This window comes from Pongo abelii, chromosome 10 (assembly GCF_028885655.2).
Source record: "Pongo abelii isolate AG06213 chromosome 10, NHGRI_mPonAbe1-v2.0_pri, whole genome shotgun sequence".
In the NCBI taxonomy this organism is placed as follows: Eukaryota; Metazoa; Chordata; class Mammalia; order Primates; family Hominidae; genus Pongo; species Pongo abelii.
In genome coordinates this window covers 115777500-115795760 of record NC_071995.2, presented here as the reverse complement: position 1 = coordinate 115795760, position 18261 = coordinate 115777500, and the positions used below count along the sequence as shown (strand labels likewise).

General features: G+C 42.3%; 1 protein-coding gene across 4 annotated transcripts in view; it reads right to left on the bottom strand.

The window, feature by feature from the left end:
- Positions 1–18261, bottom strand: part of FBXW8 (F-box and WD repeat domain containing 8) — a 118822-nt gene that overhangs the window by 77482 nt on the left and 23079 nt on the right. For all 4 annotated transcript variants that reach the window (XM_003778132.5, XM_024257528.3, XM_054527661.2 and 1 more), the window contains 2 exons: positions 6809–6973; positions 2647–2735 (listed from right to left, as the gene is read on the bottom strand). In XM_003778132.5, coding sequence (XP_003778180.3) covers positions 2647–2735; positions 6809–6973 — 254 coding nt within the window. The remainder of the gene's footprint in view (positions 1–2646; positions 2736–6808; positions 6974–18261) is intronic.

Here is an 18261-nt window from a genome sequence, read left to right as displayed (position 1 = left end):
TATACAGTCATGTGTCACTAAACAACAGGGATACACTCAGAAAAATGCATCCTTTGGTGAATTTATCATTGTGCAAACATCACAGAGTGTTCTTACACAAACCCAGGTGGCAGAGCCCACTATACACCTAGGGTACGTGAATGGCCAATGTCATATATGGGGCCCATCATTGACTGAAACGCTGTTATGCAGCATATGACTGTATCTTAACTAAAAAAATGATGCGGTCAGAAGTAACTAAATAGAACAGTGTGGAAAAAACAAAGGTACACTTGACAAGTGTAATAAGGAAAAAGGTAGCTTGGAAAGAAATGTCAAAGAGCTTTGAATGTCCGGAAAAGTTAACTAGAAACTATTTGTAAGACTGTAGAGTAAGCAAAGACTCATGGACAAAAGAGTGAACAATCAAATGCTTTGGAAAGAACGTTTCCCCACTGGAAAAACAAGCCTCAGGGAGACAGGCGCCAGGTCCTGTTCACATGATGGGTATTTGAGTGTCAAATGTATTTATGAACGAGTGACTATTTTCAGATTTCACTGGTTTTATGTGAAAAGGAGAGTAGGGAAGAACCATGACTGGGTCCATCATGAGGTTCATTGCAATAAATATCAGTCTGGGCCTATGCAGCATGGCCCCAAACAAGGAATATTTACATAGAGAGCTGAAAAGGTGAGAAGAAGAGATTCTGCTCTCCATCAATGATGTGAAATGTACTTAATAGGTGTAAATGCAAAAATGCTTCATAGTTTAGCTCTAGGTACATAAAACTAAGCCTCTGAACAGACTCCACTTGTGCAAAAGAAAAAGGGAAGGAAAAAAGAAGAATAAGAGAAACACAAGGTAAGTACAAGAGAAAGAAGGGGTGAGGTGGCCACTGTCTCTTTAAGAAGCTCCTTGGAGATACATAACTGTAGAAAGCCTGGTGAATTCAACATTGATTGGGAATGAGGTAACCACAAACACCGCTGTCTCAAATGAAAAGGGATTCAAGATCTGACCCAGAAAACAAGCATCGTAACCACCAGATAAAATTTTAATGATAAACACAAGATGCTCTACATATAAGCAAGACTGAAGTCTCTCATGCTAAGCCATCAACGTAAGGTTTTCTTAGAAAAAGGAGCCACCAGCAGCCTCTCGACCCACAGATCAAGTTTCATCCTATAGATCCACAGAACTCGGCCATCGTGCCCTGTGCCGGCATAATCTGTAATGTTGAACAGACCCCGAGGGAACAGAGAGGCAGAGAGAGAAGGACTGGCATCTGGACTCGTAGGGGGCCTGCCCTTCAGGAGCTCCAGAGAAGAAATTCATAATTGGCTTTGAGATTCAAGGCTCTCCTTGAATCTCCTTGCGACTCTTTCAGTCCAGTCTCAGCCTTCTGTCCTCAAGTGTCTTCTGACACTCTAGGCAGAGATCCCTTTAAGCTGGAATGATCGAAGTACCTTCTGGAGTTCCCACCAAACTGTAGCATCCGTGGGTAGAAAGGAGCTGCATATTAGGCGATTGTAGGCCCACATTTTAGCAATGAGGTGGAGAGGCCCAACGTGCATCGATAACTTAATGGACAGAATCGCAAGTATCTGGACCATCAATCTTTCTAAAACTAGTTCTGCAGCACTCCCAAGAAGGGCTTTCACCTCTAAATCATAGCCAGTAAAACAGAAACTGAAGAAAAGCCTGCCTCCTGGGTATATCTTGTTTAAAGCAGAAATACTTTTTTTCATAGGCACTGCATACCACAAAATATTAAAATAATCTGACTGTGTGGAATTTCTATTCAAAAGGTGCTCTTTAAGGAATGCTGCTTAAGGAAAGATTTTTCTTTAAAGAAAAGGACTCCTCTACTACTGAGTTTTAAAGTCCAAGGTTTGTTTTGTTTCCCATAGGCAGGAACTTCCCTAAGGCGTCTCACTCCATAGCAGATCCAAACTCAGAAATTTAAGTGTTCTGGTTTCTACTTTATGGCATTAAGTATATAGTCTGAGGCTGTAGTTCATGACATCTTCCTAATCCAAAAAGAAAACTGATCTTATTGTACAGTAAATAAATATATAAATGTACCTCTGTAACAAAGTAGGAAGACTTCATCAAAGTGGTTTTTGGGACAGAAGCTGAAGGAATTTACAGAAGCTAAAATTAAATGTATTGGCCATGGAGAAAAAAAAAAATTTCAGGACAACTTAAGTAACAAATAGGTACTATATGGTGGGGAAGGAAGATTATGTGTGGCCACAGCCCTTCTTCACAATAAGGGATTTAGAAAAAGAGAATGAGAACAGGGCCTGTCTGTGCCAACACTTACTATTTTTGCTTGACTTTTTTATGTCTTCACAAAATACAAACTGTTTTCCTTAATGAAAATCTCACATAACATGCCACAAGAGTGATTTAAAAGCTGGGAAAGACATATTGAGACAAATGGATCACAGATCTGCTCTATACCACGTGCTTCTCACCCTTGCTGCGGCGCTCTCACGTCCTTGGGAGCAGAATCACGGAGACTCTCCCTCTTCCACATGGGCTGCAACTGAGGGAGGTACATGCTCTCAAGGGAAGCTAAGGTCACTGGTACTCAGAGGGTGGTATGAGAAAAATGAAAGACCTTCAGATGCAGAGCACTCAGTGGAAACGGTTTTGCTTACCCAGCAATGACCACGCCATCGTGAGAATGCACATCACGCAAAACTGCGTCAGGAACATGCTCCAGCTCGCTCACAGCACCTTTGCGATTCTGCGTGAGGAAAAGGGGGATGCAGTTTAGACTATTCTCGGGACAGCCCGAAAGCCAAGCATCGCGCTTTTTCACCTACTTTCCACAGCAATTCTCTACAGCATGGACAGCAAGTGCATTCAAAGTTCTGTGGGCATTCAAAAAGACAAAGATGATGACTAACATGCTAAGCTGTTAAGCATGGACGAGTTACTATATATCCCAAAGGCACTGAACTCGAGGACACAGGATGTGTGAGACACTGCCCCATCCTCCAGGAGGTTACAGAATAGAAAGCAAATATGTGCTCACCAATAACTACCATCCACAATAGGCTGGCATGTATCTGCTGGGAGTGGCAAGTATCTAAAGAAACTTATAAAGTATATGAAAAAGTTCAGTTCAGCAAAAAGAAAGTATTACATGATACCTTACCTGTTAATTCTTATAAGGACTCTCAGAATAAAATGCAAAATTATATACAAATAGATAAAGATCAGGATGAGGAAAAGGAGAAGAGATGATATATTTCTAACTAAGAGGCCAGAGATTTCATGGAAATGGTATTTGAATGAAAGTCTAGGCCAGGCACAGTGGCTCATGCCTGTAATTCCAGCACTTTGGGAGGCAGAGGCAGGAAGATCACTTGAGCTCAGATGTTTGAGACCAGCCTGTGCAACACAGGGAGACCCCATCTCTGCAAAAAATTTAAAAGATAGTCAGGTGTGGTGGCATGCACCTGTAGTCCCAACTATTTGAGAGGATGAGGCATGAGGATCACTTGAGTCCAGGAACTTAAGGCTACAGTGAGTTATGATTGCAACACTGTACTTCAGCCTGGGCAAGAGAGTGAGAACCTATCTCTAAAAAAATAAAAAATTAAATTGAATTAAAATGAAGGGAATCTGAATGGACATAAAGTATTTACATGTGGGAGGTTGGGAAAAGTGAGATAGTTAGGCCACAAAGCAAGCATGAATAAAGGTATTCAAGAATACCATAATTTCAACTTTACCAGACTGGGACAAGGACTAGAAACAGCGTTAAGTGCCCAGCACAGTTCTTAACATACAGCAAGTGTTCAATAAGTGCTAGCCATTATTATTATTATTTCTGTTATTAGGAAAAAGATGACATCATTCCATTAAAATACACATTTATTAAGTACCTAGACTCCAGAAACTGAGCAAAGTAATTTGTATGATGGTCTTAACTTAATCCAAGGAACAAGTCTAAGGCTGAGAGACAAAACTGGACACATCCACGTGGAGCTGTCCTACGAGTGGAGATATGGGGAGGGAAGGCAAGGATCTGGGAGTCAGCTGTGTGAAGGCTGCAACCAAGGTTACAATAACAGAAAAGCTCTAGTGAGGGAAAAGGTATTGAAAGAAAAATAGAGGGCCTAAGATGAAAACCTGCATTTATGCAAACACCAGGAAAAAGAACACTATGGCCACCACAATTAGTTTAGCAAATCACTTCCAGGTTGGCTCTGAAATGCAATTCCAGATAACTTTATGCACTTGCAGGTCATTCCCTTTGTGGAGGCACCTGAGAACCCTGGGGTCCCTTCTACGGTCTTCCCAGACACTGACTTAAGAGGTACCAAACCAAATCACCTGCGTAACCCATCCTGAAGTCGAGCACGCACAGCACAGAACCCTGCATCTGTGTGCAGAGGCCTATGCTCTCCTACAGCCAACCTCGCCTGAGCACTGAGCATGGACCAGGCTCTGCAGGAGTGGCAGACACTTGATGACAATCATCCTCACCACGACGCCATGAGCAGTGCCACTCCTAGCCCCTACTCTAGAAATGAGAAAATGGAGGCAGACAAAAGTAAAGCAACTTGCCCCAACACTGCCTTTCATTTCTTTCTTTCTTTTTTTTTTTTGTTTTTTTGAGATAGTCTCGCTCTGTTGCCCAGGCTGGAGTGCAATGGCGCAATCTCGGCTCACTGCAAACTCCACCTCCAGGGTTCAGGCGATTCTCCAATCTCAGCCTCCCAGTAGCTGGGACTACAGGCGTGTGCCACGGCTAATTTTTGTATTTTAATAGAGACGGGGTTTCACCATGTTGGCCATGGAACTCCTAACCTCAAGTGATCCATCCGCCTCAGCCTCCCAAAGTGCTGGGATTACAGGAGTGACCCACGGTGCCGGGCCGCCTTTCATGTTTTGATAAGGCTTTCTTTCATTCCAGAATTTTGGTAAGAATCCCACCATTACATTTAATGAAAGATACATCATTTAAAATTTCACTCCTAGAATTCTCCTTGTTAACAGTGTCAGGAAATGGACCTTACACGCTCCAAATAGAAGTCTCCCTCATGTTTGGTTCGGCCTGCAGTCCGCTCCAGTTCACTCAATCAACAGCCATGTAGTGAGTACTTACCTAACACATGACTTCCTGTTCGTTAGAAATTAATACTAAATAGACATTCAGCTAGATTGTATATAACTTGTAAAGTGTTACTAAGTGCCAAATACTAGGTGGTGGGTCTTTAAAATATCGTCACTTCTGCCACCTCCAGACCCAACAAGGACATACCTGTCCTCTTCCCTTGCTTTCTCTATCACCAAAGAGGAAGCAAAAAACACAGCTGCTGCTTTTCTCTACCACGGTCTGACATCTTTGAATTCAAGCCTGGGGACGCCAAATAACTCTCCTGCTTGTAAATCTCAAAAGTATCTCTCCTTTCTGGAGAGAAAGGACCCCGTTAACACTCAGCTCTCAAGCTTTCCTTAAATCGCAGCCCCTCCCACCAGGGTTAGACTCTCTGCTTTCCGACCCCTTGTTTATCTGGGCAGCTTTCTTTGTCATACCTTTCTGCCTGTGTCCATCGCATGGACCTACCCAGGCACACGGGCAAGAGGGACTGGGGGCTCCCTCCAGACGAGTTTATTACCGTAGGTGGATGGAAAAGGGCACTGTGGGGCCAGCGTGACCTGTCTTAGTGGTGGTGTCTTAACAGCCTAAGAAAGGATAGCCACACTAACTCTCAGAACAGTGATTCTCAACTGGGAGGGGATTTTGATTCCCAGGGGACATCCAGCAATGTCTAGGGGCATTTCTAGTTGTCCTGACTTGGGGGAGGAAGAGAATGCTACTGGCATCTAATGGGGAGAGGCCAGAGATACTGCTCAACAGCCTGCAATGCACAGGACAGCCCCGCACAAAACGAATTAGCTGGCCCCAAATGTCACTAGTGCTGGGGTTGAGAACCCCTGAATTAGAGAGACACTGCTCTTATTGACTTTGCTAGAAACCATGTGAGGTTGCCCAGATCAAACGTATTGGTCACTAATCAGGTTAGGAGGTGAGTAGGGACAGACAGGCACATAGGCAATATGTCACTATCAGTAATACACAAAAGCTTGTTAATCTCAAAGTCTATTAGGATTGACCTTTACGGGAGTAAAGAGAATGGTTCCATCACTTCTCTACCATTGAATCTCCAGCCTCCCAGGTGGGAAAGAAACACTGCCACCACACTGCTGTCTCGTCATGCCTCAAACAGCTTTATGTAACACGGCTCTTGACAGTTATCTCCTATGGAAACACTTCACTGTGCAAATTCTTAGCTGTGATCTAATATTTCTGTAGAGACTTTGAAGTGATAAATGTTATGGAAGCACGCCAATAGGTTATGTGAGGGAAGAGAAGACAGTGCCTAGAGATGTTTAATCATCTCCCTCTTACATTTACTGGAAATGACATTTTTGGCTCCTCTTTTGTATGCAGGTAGTGCTTTTGCTTTCTGGGTCCCTCCAGAGAGTCGGTGAAAGTCAAAGGGGCTGCACAGAGCACTCCTCTGACCACCCTGACAATCAGAGAGGAAGTGGCTGGCAACCCAATCCCACCCTTCCTCTCCTGCAGAATAAGAGGATGTTCCCAAATCTTGAGGCTGAAAACAGGCAGATCATCTAATGGCGAACAAAATGGGCAACAAGTCACCAACAGCTGAAGGGGAGGCTCAGTGTACCCCTCTCCCTTCGCTGTTGGCAATTAATCTCAGGCTATGAGTGAAAGCTTGGATTCCCATGTCCTTGCAGGCTATTCTTTCACAGGTAATGATATTGGCCACTGCCCACCTTCCAGTTGGTTCGTAACATGTGTTCCTTGGCTCGGCACTCTTGGAAGATGAGCTTCCAGCAAGAATAGTCAGAGATGCTGCTATCTGGAAGGTGCCCTTCCTGCTGGCACAGCCTGTACCACAGCACTTCATCCTCTGCAATCACCTTCCACGTCTTGCTCACCTAAAACAGCAGAAGTGACACAAATGTCAAATTCTGCAATTAGAGAAGCCCCTTGTCATCCAAAAATCAATCAACACCTATATTATTGCCCTGGGTTTATGGCAGTATAAAATGTCTCATTAGCAAAACACTATGAGGTGAAAAAAAAATACAAGCAAATGTTTCCAGTTTTATCTTTCAAGATTTCAAAATTGTTGTACCACCATGTAATATCACATTTTAGACTACTTGGTTAAATTGTAATCTAACAAATAAGAGAACAAAATACACAAATACATAAAATGCAAAAAATATAAACTTTTACATGGTAATTAGCTATACAATCATACAGAGCTTTTCAGAACGGAATCTCTTTACTTTTGACAAACAGCATTTGTATTTCCACCTTATAGAATTGAAGATTGATGGCCTCTAAAATCAAAGGCTGTCATAAAATTACCTATAACCCAAACATCTGGTCAGGTAAAAAATTCAAATTTAAATTGCATGTGAGAATTTAGATTTTAAACATATGTATATATTTAATTAACAGAAAACTCAAGCCATTATCCAGGACTATAAGATTAGATCTAGAAAAATTAATGTTATGTCTGGCCTGACTTTCAAATCCCAACAGTATCCAGAGGAAATGGCCATTTTAACTATTAGCATTTTGTTTTCCAACACTAATTTAGGGGAACAAAGGGTTTACTTCATCACAGGATAATGTGCAAAGTTGGCCAGACTGCAAAAGATGGACTCTGTTGGCAGACGAGAAACTGATCGAGCAGATCAGTGTGATCCCAGTCTGCAGAGCATTCTGGGAATGCAGGATCAAGTGCCTGATGCTTGCTATCCATCCAAAAGTTGAGACTCACTTCTAATGAAGAGTGGTGGCAGGTAGGTTACAGTACCTTGTACTCTTTAACACTCCCTTAGGGCCACTTCAAGGCTTGAAGACAGAGATGGGAAGAAGGAAAATGAGAGAAAGTAAGAGACCAGACTCTTACTGCACAAAGGGCCTCAGCTGATAAAGCACTGACAGAGTTAGTTTGCAGGACGGTAGATTAAAGACCTCCAAAGACCTGCTCCTCCATAACAGCAGTAAGAATTCCACCAAAAATGATCGATCAACTTTTTCAGAGTCTGGAAATTAACAAAAGGATTGCAACATTCTGAGGAACATTTATCCAAGAAAAGTGGCTAAATCTCAGTAAGAACAGTGATGTCTGAGTTGTTTTAATGTGTGCTAATTCTGTTTCCTCTTCTGGCTCCAGGATTGCCTTAAAAATCAACAACCTCGTGAAGATGGCATCTGTAAAAACCGGCAGCCTAGCAGCCATTAGAGAGGCCAGACAAGTTTAGAGCGCCCCAAAAATCAAATCCCCAGAGAACTGTCACCATTTGACATGGCTGGCAGCTTGCCAGAAAGCTCTATTCTCAAGGCTTGTCTTTATCTGAACTGGCTGAGCACTCTCTCTGTCCTATCTCCAGGGCATTTACCCAAAATAGTAAGTGGCAACTGCTTAACTCTACAGCTGCCTGAGGAGGCACTGCTAGCTGGGGCTAACAAGAGGCTGACCAAAAAGCTTGAAAGAAAAAGCTGGGAAATGGGATGTCCACAGGAGGCTCTGAAAGGCTCCAATATATTCCTGGGAGTCTGGAATGCCATGTGAATGTATAGGGCTATGTGTGTGCCCAGGAAAGACCAGAGAAGGCCCTAACCTCTCCCCTCTGACCCTGAGGCTCTGCACAAGCAGGAAGTGAAGGCTAAGGCAGAGCTGTAAGCTGCTAGAATGGTGAAGCAGTACCCCAACATACAGAGAGCACCTCAGCAAAGGCTGGGAGACGTACTGGTTCAGTGGATTTAAGGAAATCTCCATTTGATAACTAGCTAACCACTAAGCTAGCCAAGCAGAGACTTCAGTAGGTGCACATGACAAATAATACAAATTAGAGAATTATTCCAGAAAAGTCACTAAACAAACAGCAGCAACAACAAAAATAACAACAGCAATAACAGCAAATTCTGAAGGAGGACAAAGATTCTATTTCCAGAGTTTCCATTATTTAAAATGTCCAGTTTTTAACAAAATTACAAAAGCATGCAAAGAAACAAGGAAACAGGGCCCATACACAGGGGAAAAGGCAGTCAACAGAAGCTATCCCTGAGAAAGTCCAGATGCTGGACTTACTAAACAGAGACTTTAAATCAGCTATTTTAAATATGTTCAAAATACTAAAAGAAAGCATGTCTTAAGAAATAAAAGAAAGTAGAAGAACAATGTCTTACCATATAGAAGATAATGATAAAGAGATAGAAATTATCTGTTAAAAAACTAGGGAGGCTGAGGTGGGCGGATCACCAGGTCAGGAGATTCAGACCATCCTGGCTAACACGATGAAACCTCATCTCTACTAAAAATACAAAAAATTATCTGGGCGTGGTGGCACAAACCTGTAGTCCCAGCTACTCGGGAGGCTGATGCAGGAGAATCATTTGAACCCGGGAGGCGGAGGCTGCAGTGAGCTGAGATCACACCACTGCACTCTGGCCTGGGCAACAGAGCGAGACTCTGTCTCAAAAAAAAAAAAAAAAAAAAGAAGCTCTGGAGTTAAAAAGTACAGTAACTGAAATAAAAAATTCCCTAAAGGGGCTCAACAACAAGTTTGAGCTGGCAGAAAAATCAGCAAATTTGGCCAGGTGCAGTGGCTCACGCCTGTAATCCCTGCACTTTGAGAGGCTGAGGCAGGTGGATCACGAGGTCAGGAGTTCGAGACCAGCCTGGCCAACATGGTGAAACCCCATCTCTACTAAAAATATAAAAAATCAGCTGGGCATGGTGGCGTGTGCCTGTAATCCCAGCTACTCGGAAGGCTGAGGCAGGAGAATCGCTTGAACCCAGGAGGCGGAGGTGGCAGTGAGCCAAGATCACACCATTGCACTCCAGCCTGGGCAACAGCGCAAGACTCTGTCTTGGAAAAAAAAAAAATCAAGAAACTTAAAGCAAGTCAACTGAGATTATCTACTCCATGGGGGGAAAATAGAATAAAGGAAAAAAAAGAGTCTGTAATCCTAGCACCTTTGGAGGCCGAGGCAGGAGGATTGCTCAATGAGTTGAGACCACCCTGATGAACAGTGTGAGACCCTGTCTCTACAAAAAAAAAAAAAAAAAAAATTATCCAGATGTGATGGTGTGTGCCTGTAGTCCCAGCTATTTGTGAGACTGAGGCGGGAGGATTGCTTCAGTCCAGGAGTTCAAAGCTGCAGTGAGCTATTATTGCACCACTGCACTCCAGACTAGGTGACATAGTGAAATCTCATCTCTAAAAAACAAAAACAACAAAGCAAAACAAAAAAAATGAATAAAATGAACAGAGTCTCAGAGGCCTGTGGGATATGACCCAAGTGTGCCAACATACACCAAATGAAGTTATCTCAGAGCAGAGTTTTTGGTGCACTACTGGAATTAGGTGGGTATTAATCCAAACTAGATTATTTTAAACTAAGATGTTCACTGTAATCCCTAGGCAACAACTAAGAAAATAACTCAAAAAACAGAGTAAAGAAATTAAAATGGCATACTAGACAATATCTATTTAACATAAGAGAAGGCAGTAATGAAGGGACAGAGGTATAAAAAAGACATAAGTCACACTGAAAGAGGCTAAAACTTACAAAGTAAAATTAGTGGGAATCTAAGAACTCAGTTTATCTTGGTCTCAAAATTTGACTTTCTATCTCAAGCAAACTATACCAAAAATAATTATTACAATACCTTATTCAACCAAAAGCATATCAAAGCAATACTGACCAACCTAACACTGACGACACATTAAAGTTTTGGCCTCCTTAATTATGCTTCTGCTATATATGTGTGCACACAAGCTCCATGTGTGATAAGCAGTCACATCACCTCAGTCACTTTCCCTACAGGCATGGACGCTTCGCGTGGAATTCACAGCATCCGAAGTTAGATCACGTGGCATAAATAAGTGACAAAGCTGTCATTTTTCTGAAATCTAAGTGTCACACTCTAATGCTGAGAGTGTCATGCTGTCTCAGTCTCCAATGGTTTAGAACCTGAAGAATCAAGAGGGGCCTTGGAGATCAACTAGGTGTACCTCCTCATTGCAAGAAGGCACCCTACTGAATCCCTGGCCAATGCGGCCCAGGCAATCCTGCAATGCTTCCAGTGGAGAGCTGACCTCCCCCATCAGTCTGATCTAACAACAGGCAGTCTGAATATTAGAAAGGGCTTCCTTCCACTGTCTAGAAAACTCATTCTACCTATGGCTCTGATTTTGCCCTTTTGAAGAAATCTATTTGCTCTTCCACCTGACAGTCCCTCAAATAGCTGAAGACAGCGATCATATTTCCCCTTAGTCATTTCTTCATTGCTCTAAATATTATCCATTTCCTTCCACTATTTTTCATATAGTTTCCATTCTGACACTCTCTCAATGCACCCTAAAACATCTGTACATCTAAAGTGTCCCTCTTCAAATGTGGTACTCAGGACTCAATAACCCCTCAAATATGGGCTGTGCAGTGCCATGCACAGAAGGATCTTATCAGACACTGGTTTACTGCTTTACTTGTAGCCATCAACATGGCTACTCAACTAATGGTCCACTAAAGCTTCTGCAGTCTGTTTAATTTATTAACTATTTAAGGGAAATGAAAAGGTATAAAGAATATTACAAACACCCATGAACTCGCCACCCTGCACACACACAAAAAAAGATTGCTAATCAGCTTAAAACTCCTGAGTATCTCTCACCGTTCACATTCTCTTCCCCGCAACAGTAACCTCAATTTGGTCCTCATGATTCTTCAGGGTTTTTTTTTTAAACACAAACTGAAAGGAAAAAAAAAAAGCCCACCATCCTTCCACCACACTATTTTTTATACCTAAATTCTTAACTTTGTAAACTTTCGATCCATTTCATTCCCCACCTCAACATCTGCCCCACCCCCCCCAGCATTTTAGCCTCCCCTAGATAATCTCTGAATCCCGATTCTGTCATCCATTGCATTAGCCACTTCTCCCATCCATAAGTCATCTGCAAAATATGGTCTGTGGGCCTTTGCGTCTTAATTATTTAAAAAAAAAAAAAAAAAGATAACCAGGATGGTGCTAAAGGTAGGGCTCTAGCTCTGTGGCAAACCACTGGAGCCCACCCCCCAGGCTGACATGGATCCATTAAGCAGCCCACCCTGGGCATGGCCACAGCATCAGTTACAAATCCACTTAACCACACTGTCATCCCACACTTCTCCATCTTAGCCTTAAGGGCTCAGGAAAACAAGCCCTCATCTGATCACAAGTGGTCAGGCAATAAAGAACGGGATAACGACTCAGCAATGCTGGAGCTCCAGTTTGACTAGACGAGAACACCATGGTTTTATTTTTGGCATGTCTGGTCCACAGCTGAGCCTACCCATGACACCCAGATGCTGTCTGTCTGTCTGTGCCAGAGTGTCTGAGCACTGGGCAATCATGAAGCACAGATAGGGACAGACCAATGTCAGCTGTGAGCAAGCCAGGCCACAACCTGAGTAGTCCCAGAGCAGCGTATGTCACCTAACCGAGCCCTGGAATTCAGGGTTTAAGAAGGTGTAAGATAAAGGTAACATATAGAGACCTTTACAGGTTCTCAAAGGCAGAACGTGCTCAGGAAACACAGGGCAGCTTTACTCTGATCCTGGGCATACATATGCCTTTTTTGTAGAAACCATAACATTTTGTAAAAGTCATGAAATGTAACTACTGAACAAAAAAAGACTCAAGAGTAATTAAGAGATCATATAAATGTAGCCATTCTTTAATTACATGGACCAAAAGCATATTCAGTAGAACAACACCTCCAGGTGTTACTAAGCTCCTTAGAAAAGGATTCCATGGTCAAATGAGCTTAGGAAACACTGCTTTAAACAAAACTAAGCAGAATTCCTCGCTGCAGAACTTGGCGCTTTGAATAGCAGTAGCATGTGTTGCACATCTCTAAGAAGGGGATACACGTTGAGTATCCCTTATCCAAAATGCTTAAAACCAGGAGTATTCTGGATTTCAGATGTTTGCATTATTCTGACTGAGTCTCCCAAATCCCCAAATCCAAAATCCAAAATGCTCCAATGAGCACTGAAAAAGTTTCTAATTTTGGAGCATTTGGGATTTGGGATTTTTGGATTTGGGAAGTTCAACCTTTATAAGAAGCTGCATTTCCTAAACTCATTTGGTTCCTGACTTCTTTTTGCAAGGAGTATCTCAAGAGCCCAGTACTCTGCAGAAGTCACTTTAGAGAACACTGATTTGGGTTACCAGTCAATCAGTTAAGATATGTTTTGGGCACTAACCATGTACTGGGCACTCAGGCCCGCAGTTCTCATCTGCTTCCCACCCAAGCTATGAAACCAAAACCTTTGGCATGTGAGAGAGATCCCATGGACGCACCCAGACTGGGGCTACTTCTCCATGGCTGAGGAAGCTATAGGGAAATGCTGGGGCCCCTGCCCTTACACCCAGGTTAGATCACAAGACTGGCCCCAAATAGGGGAAGCAATCTTTTAAATTATGTGTTCAAAAATGAGCTATAAGCTTCGTTTTGTTGGATGGAGCCTCTGAATCATCCGCACTTTAGGAAAATCCAAAGGCAGTGCTCAATGATTACAAACTAGAAAATCTCACACTAAACATTTTGTATGAGTTTTCATGAGAACTGTGCAAATCTCAGCCACTTTAAAATGGAAACTTTTCAATGAGACTTTCAGGAAGTCTCAAATATGTCGGACCTTAAAGACGTTCGAAGCTGAAAGCAGCTTTTTCTAACAGTTTCAAGGAAAATGCCAAATCATTTTAAATAACACAACCTGAAATTTGTACAACGGGGTTACAGGATGAAAAACTGAGACCAAAAAATTGATGTTGTGGTGCATCATTCACATCACTAACCCCGGGTCACAGTGTTTATTCCATAAAAAATAATATTCAGGCTAAAGTTTAAGTCCTGGATAACAAATAAAAAATCTCTTTGAGGGACTTAAAAAAGGCAGAGGTGAGAATTGCTTCCAAAAAGGGATCAGGATTGTATCCACAATTAGGTATTAAAAACAGAAATGTGTCCACAATTTCTTTAGCAAACTATAAAAGAAGGGTGCTTTTCTTTCTTCTTTTAAAGGAGAACAAAAATGACAGGTTTTAAAAATGACTTTTAATTCTGAAGGAAAAAAAATCAACAAGAAAAAGACCTAGTTAAACTTTCACAAGCAAATGTTAAAGGGTCCCACCAAAAGGAAATCTTGTTAATTGTTTTGATTCCTTAAGTTTTATGAAATCTAGCAAGTTTACAAGCCTGAATTTTCCAGAGGCCTAATGCTCTTTCTTTAATACACCAGAGTTGGAATGGCCTTGCTCAGTAAAGCCCCACTGAGTGAGCCTCAGCTGCAAGGACTTGCTAATAAATGTGTCTCCAGCATTTTGCTTTATAGCACCACTGTGAATTGCAGCATTAAAAAAAAAAAGCTGTTGGCTCAAAAATGAGCTTTATTAGCTCTGCCTGGATTAGGGTTACCAGTGAGGCTCACAGAGGGGAAGTCTCATTGTTCCCTTCACAGGTTCACACATCAGGTCTACTGTGGGAGGACACACCACATAGAGACAGCTCTCTATGCACTCACTATCTCAGTTTCCTCTCTCTCCACTTGCTCCTGAGCCACTAGCTTTTGCCCCCAACACACCACTGACCCTGGTGAAGGTCACCAGTGACCTCCAACTTGCAAAACCCAATGGCCGTTTCTCAGTCCTCCTCTTACTTGATGAACAGCAGCGCTTAACACCTTTGATCACTTTCTCCTCCTGGAAAACGTTTATCCCATGGTCCCAGGGAACGACACATCTGGGTTTTCTTCCTGCCTGGCAGGGAACTCCTTCCCAGTCCTCTGTCTGGCCCTGCTCATGTCCACAGCCTCTAATCCTTGTGGAGCACCAGGGATCCATCCCTGAACCCCTCCTCTATTTACATTCACTTCCTTAATGTTCTCATTTGTCTCCTGGCCTTAAATACCATCAATGTGGCTGACAGCTTCCAAATTTCCATTTTCGGCCCAGAGCTCAACGAAGAGCTCATCCTCAGCCTCACAACCAATGAGTGATCTTCCCCCATACCCACACATGCTCCTTCCATGGTCTGCTGCTTGTCCGTAAACGATGAACTCATTCCTCCAGCTGCCCAAGGCAAACACCATGGAGTCCTTGTTGACTCTCTTCCTTCCGTCCCCACATCCAACCCATCCACAATCCTGACTCTGTCCACTTCTGCTGGTGCCATCCTGGCCCAAGCACCACATCCTCTTCTCTGGGTTACTTCAGTGGCCTCCTAACTGGTCTCCCTGCTGCTGTCCTTGTCCCCCAACAACTGATTCTCCACACAGCAGCCCAAATGGTCCCTTTTTAAAAGTAGGGCAGCCCTTGTCACCCCTCTGCTCAAAGCACTGCAAAGGCTTCCCATCTCATTCACAACAAAACTTCAAGTTCTTTTAATGGATTAAACGCTTATCACATCCTGAGTCCTCCCCTCCTCTTACCCTTCTGCTCACTACACCCCCGTATCAGTTTCCTATGGCTGCGCTAACAAACTACTACAAACTTAGCTGCTTAAAACAATACAGATTTATTCGCTTATAGTTCTGGAGACCAGAAGTGTAAAAGCAAGGTGTGGGCAGGGCTGCATTCCTTCCGGAAGCTTCAGAAAGAAAACAGTTTTCTTACCTTTTCCAACTTCAAGCTACCTACATTCCTTGGTTTGTGGCCCCTTCCTCCACCTTCAAGGCCAGCAACACAGCATCTCCTCTCCTCCCTGACATCCTGCCTCCCTCTTACAAGGAGACTTGTAATGCACTGGACCCACCTGTATAATCCAAGATAATCACCCCATCTCTAGATCCTTAACCTAATCACATCTGCAAAGGGCCTTTTATCATGAAAGGTAACATACTGGTGGGATTCAGGGATTAGGAAGTGAGCATATTTGAGAGGGCCATTATTCAGCATACCACAACCACCCATTTGGACCTTCCTGCTGTTCCTCAAACACAACAGGTGCACTCTGCCTCAGATGAGCTTCAGCTGCGCCTGCCTCAAGTCCTTCGCCCTTGCTATTCCACTCTGCCAGAGATCTGCACAGTGTCCTTCACTCCTCCTTCAGGTCTTTGCTCAAAGCTCACCTTCTCTGCAAAGTCTTCCCTGGCCACTCAAAAGTGCAACCCCCATATCACCTCTACTGTCTTGTTCTTCTCTATAGCACTCACTGCCATCTGATAACTCTGTTTAATCATGTCTTTATTGTATACAATGGAAGCTGAGAAGCAGGTTTTTTATGTTTTATTCTCAGCTGTCTTCATTATATAGAACAGTACCTCGCACATACATAGTCAGCCCTATAGAAATAACTAAATGAGATAAAAGTGTAAGTCCAACTTTTTTTAAAAAATTAGCATTGCTTTTAATTCTCAAAGGTCATAGACACAGCTCAGCTCCTGGCATGTGCTGCCCTCCGTAGGCTCGCTCTTATTCACATGTATTATTTTGCTTTATGCTTTTTTTTCTAGTAAACTTTTTAATTGTGGAAAAGTTCAAACACACAAGAGTAAAGTGAACAATATAAAGAACTCCAAAGTACCCACCGCTTAGCTCAATGTTCATTTGCCATTCTTGTTTCATCTAGCTCCCAATCTGTTTTTTAGAGTGATTTTGCCTTTCCCTAAATGTGTGCTTAAAGGAGGCAGCCAAAACAATCACATGAATTAAAAGGAACTCCTGAGGGCACTTGGGTCTTGAGCATACAAGGAACCTTCCACATAACTTCCTGACAAGAGAAGTCTGGTGGCAAGGGTGAAAGTAAAGAACTAAGGGAACCCTGCCAGCAACTACAGGTCTGCAGAATCACTTCTGCCAGGAAAATCAATTCAGCCTCACTTGGCTATGGATTCCTGACTCACACAGATTTCATTAAGATTATAGATCTTTAGCTATAAGCGCCTGGATTTTAGTTTCTCCTACATGGACATAAAATCACATTTTCCTTGAAACTTGAAATACCATAATCTAATATGCTGGTCTTTGGTTCTAGAATTACTTATTTATTTCGCTGTCACCTACTTCTTGCTCACCAATATTGTCATAAATTTCAAGTTTTTAACCTCTGCATCTTCCCTCTTTTTCTTTATTGCTTTGTTTATGCACGTTTTTCTATCTTTTACTTGAAAAAATGACATCTTACTTATGCAGCTAAATTCCTAAAATTACACGTTAGGAAACACAAAGAACTAAAATATACATTAAAAAACTGAAAACAAAATTATGGAGTTGGAGAACAGATCAGTGGTTGCCAGGGGTTAGAGATGGAGCTGGGGGTGAAGGGGTTGGGGAAGGACTTGAGGCCAGTGTGGCTGTCAAAGACTGTGAAAGAGTAGTACAAGAGATTCTCGTGATGAATGTTCTATATGTTGACTGTGGTGGTGGTCACACAAATCTACATCCATGTAAAGTTCCACAGATTCACAAATAAGTGCATGTAAAACTAGTGACATCAATAAGATTTGTGAATTGTGCCAATGTCAGGTCTTGGTTTGCTACTGTTCTGTAGTTATGCAGGATATTACCAATGGAGGAAACTGGGGGAAGGGTACACGGGAACTCTCTGTACTATTTTTTGCAACTTCCTATAAATTTATAATAATTTTTAAAGTTTAAAAAATGAATATTGGTAAATACCTAAAAGCCATCACTCCTCAGAATCATTCACATTGTAATATAATGGCAGACTTACTTTTCTCCTAAAAACCAATTTGTAATTTTGAAATCAACAACTGCGTCATTGTTATCCACTAAAAAATAGTCTCCTTTAAATACCAGGAATCCTGTGGGCACAAAAAAAGATGAACATAAAATTATAAATAGCAAGATTATAAACCTGTTCAATAAACTGTCCAACAAGTAACTTTGCTTACTAAAAGCTACACTGTTTTCAAGATGTTTCGGCAAGAAATACTCCCACAGAGAGATTAAGTCCCTCGAGGGACAACTATTGAAAGGAAGGAGCTGGAGACCTCAGCATCAAAAGTACACAAGGATCACAAACTAATGTAGCGGGACTTCAGTTTTCAAAACATACAGCCTCAAAAGCAAAAAAAAAGAGGGGATATGGAAAGGAGGCAAAGTCAAAGCAAAATCAGTCTCGGGCATGGTTTGTGGGATAATTAAATCTCAAAGGCCTCCCAGTAACAGAGTTTCTTACTGTTAGTCAGT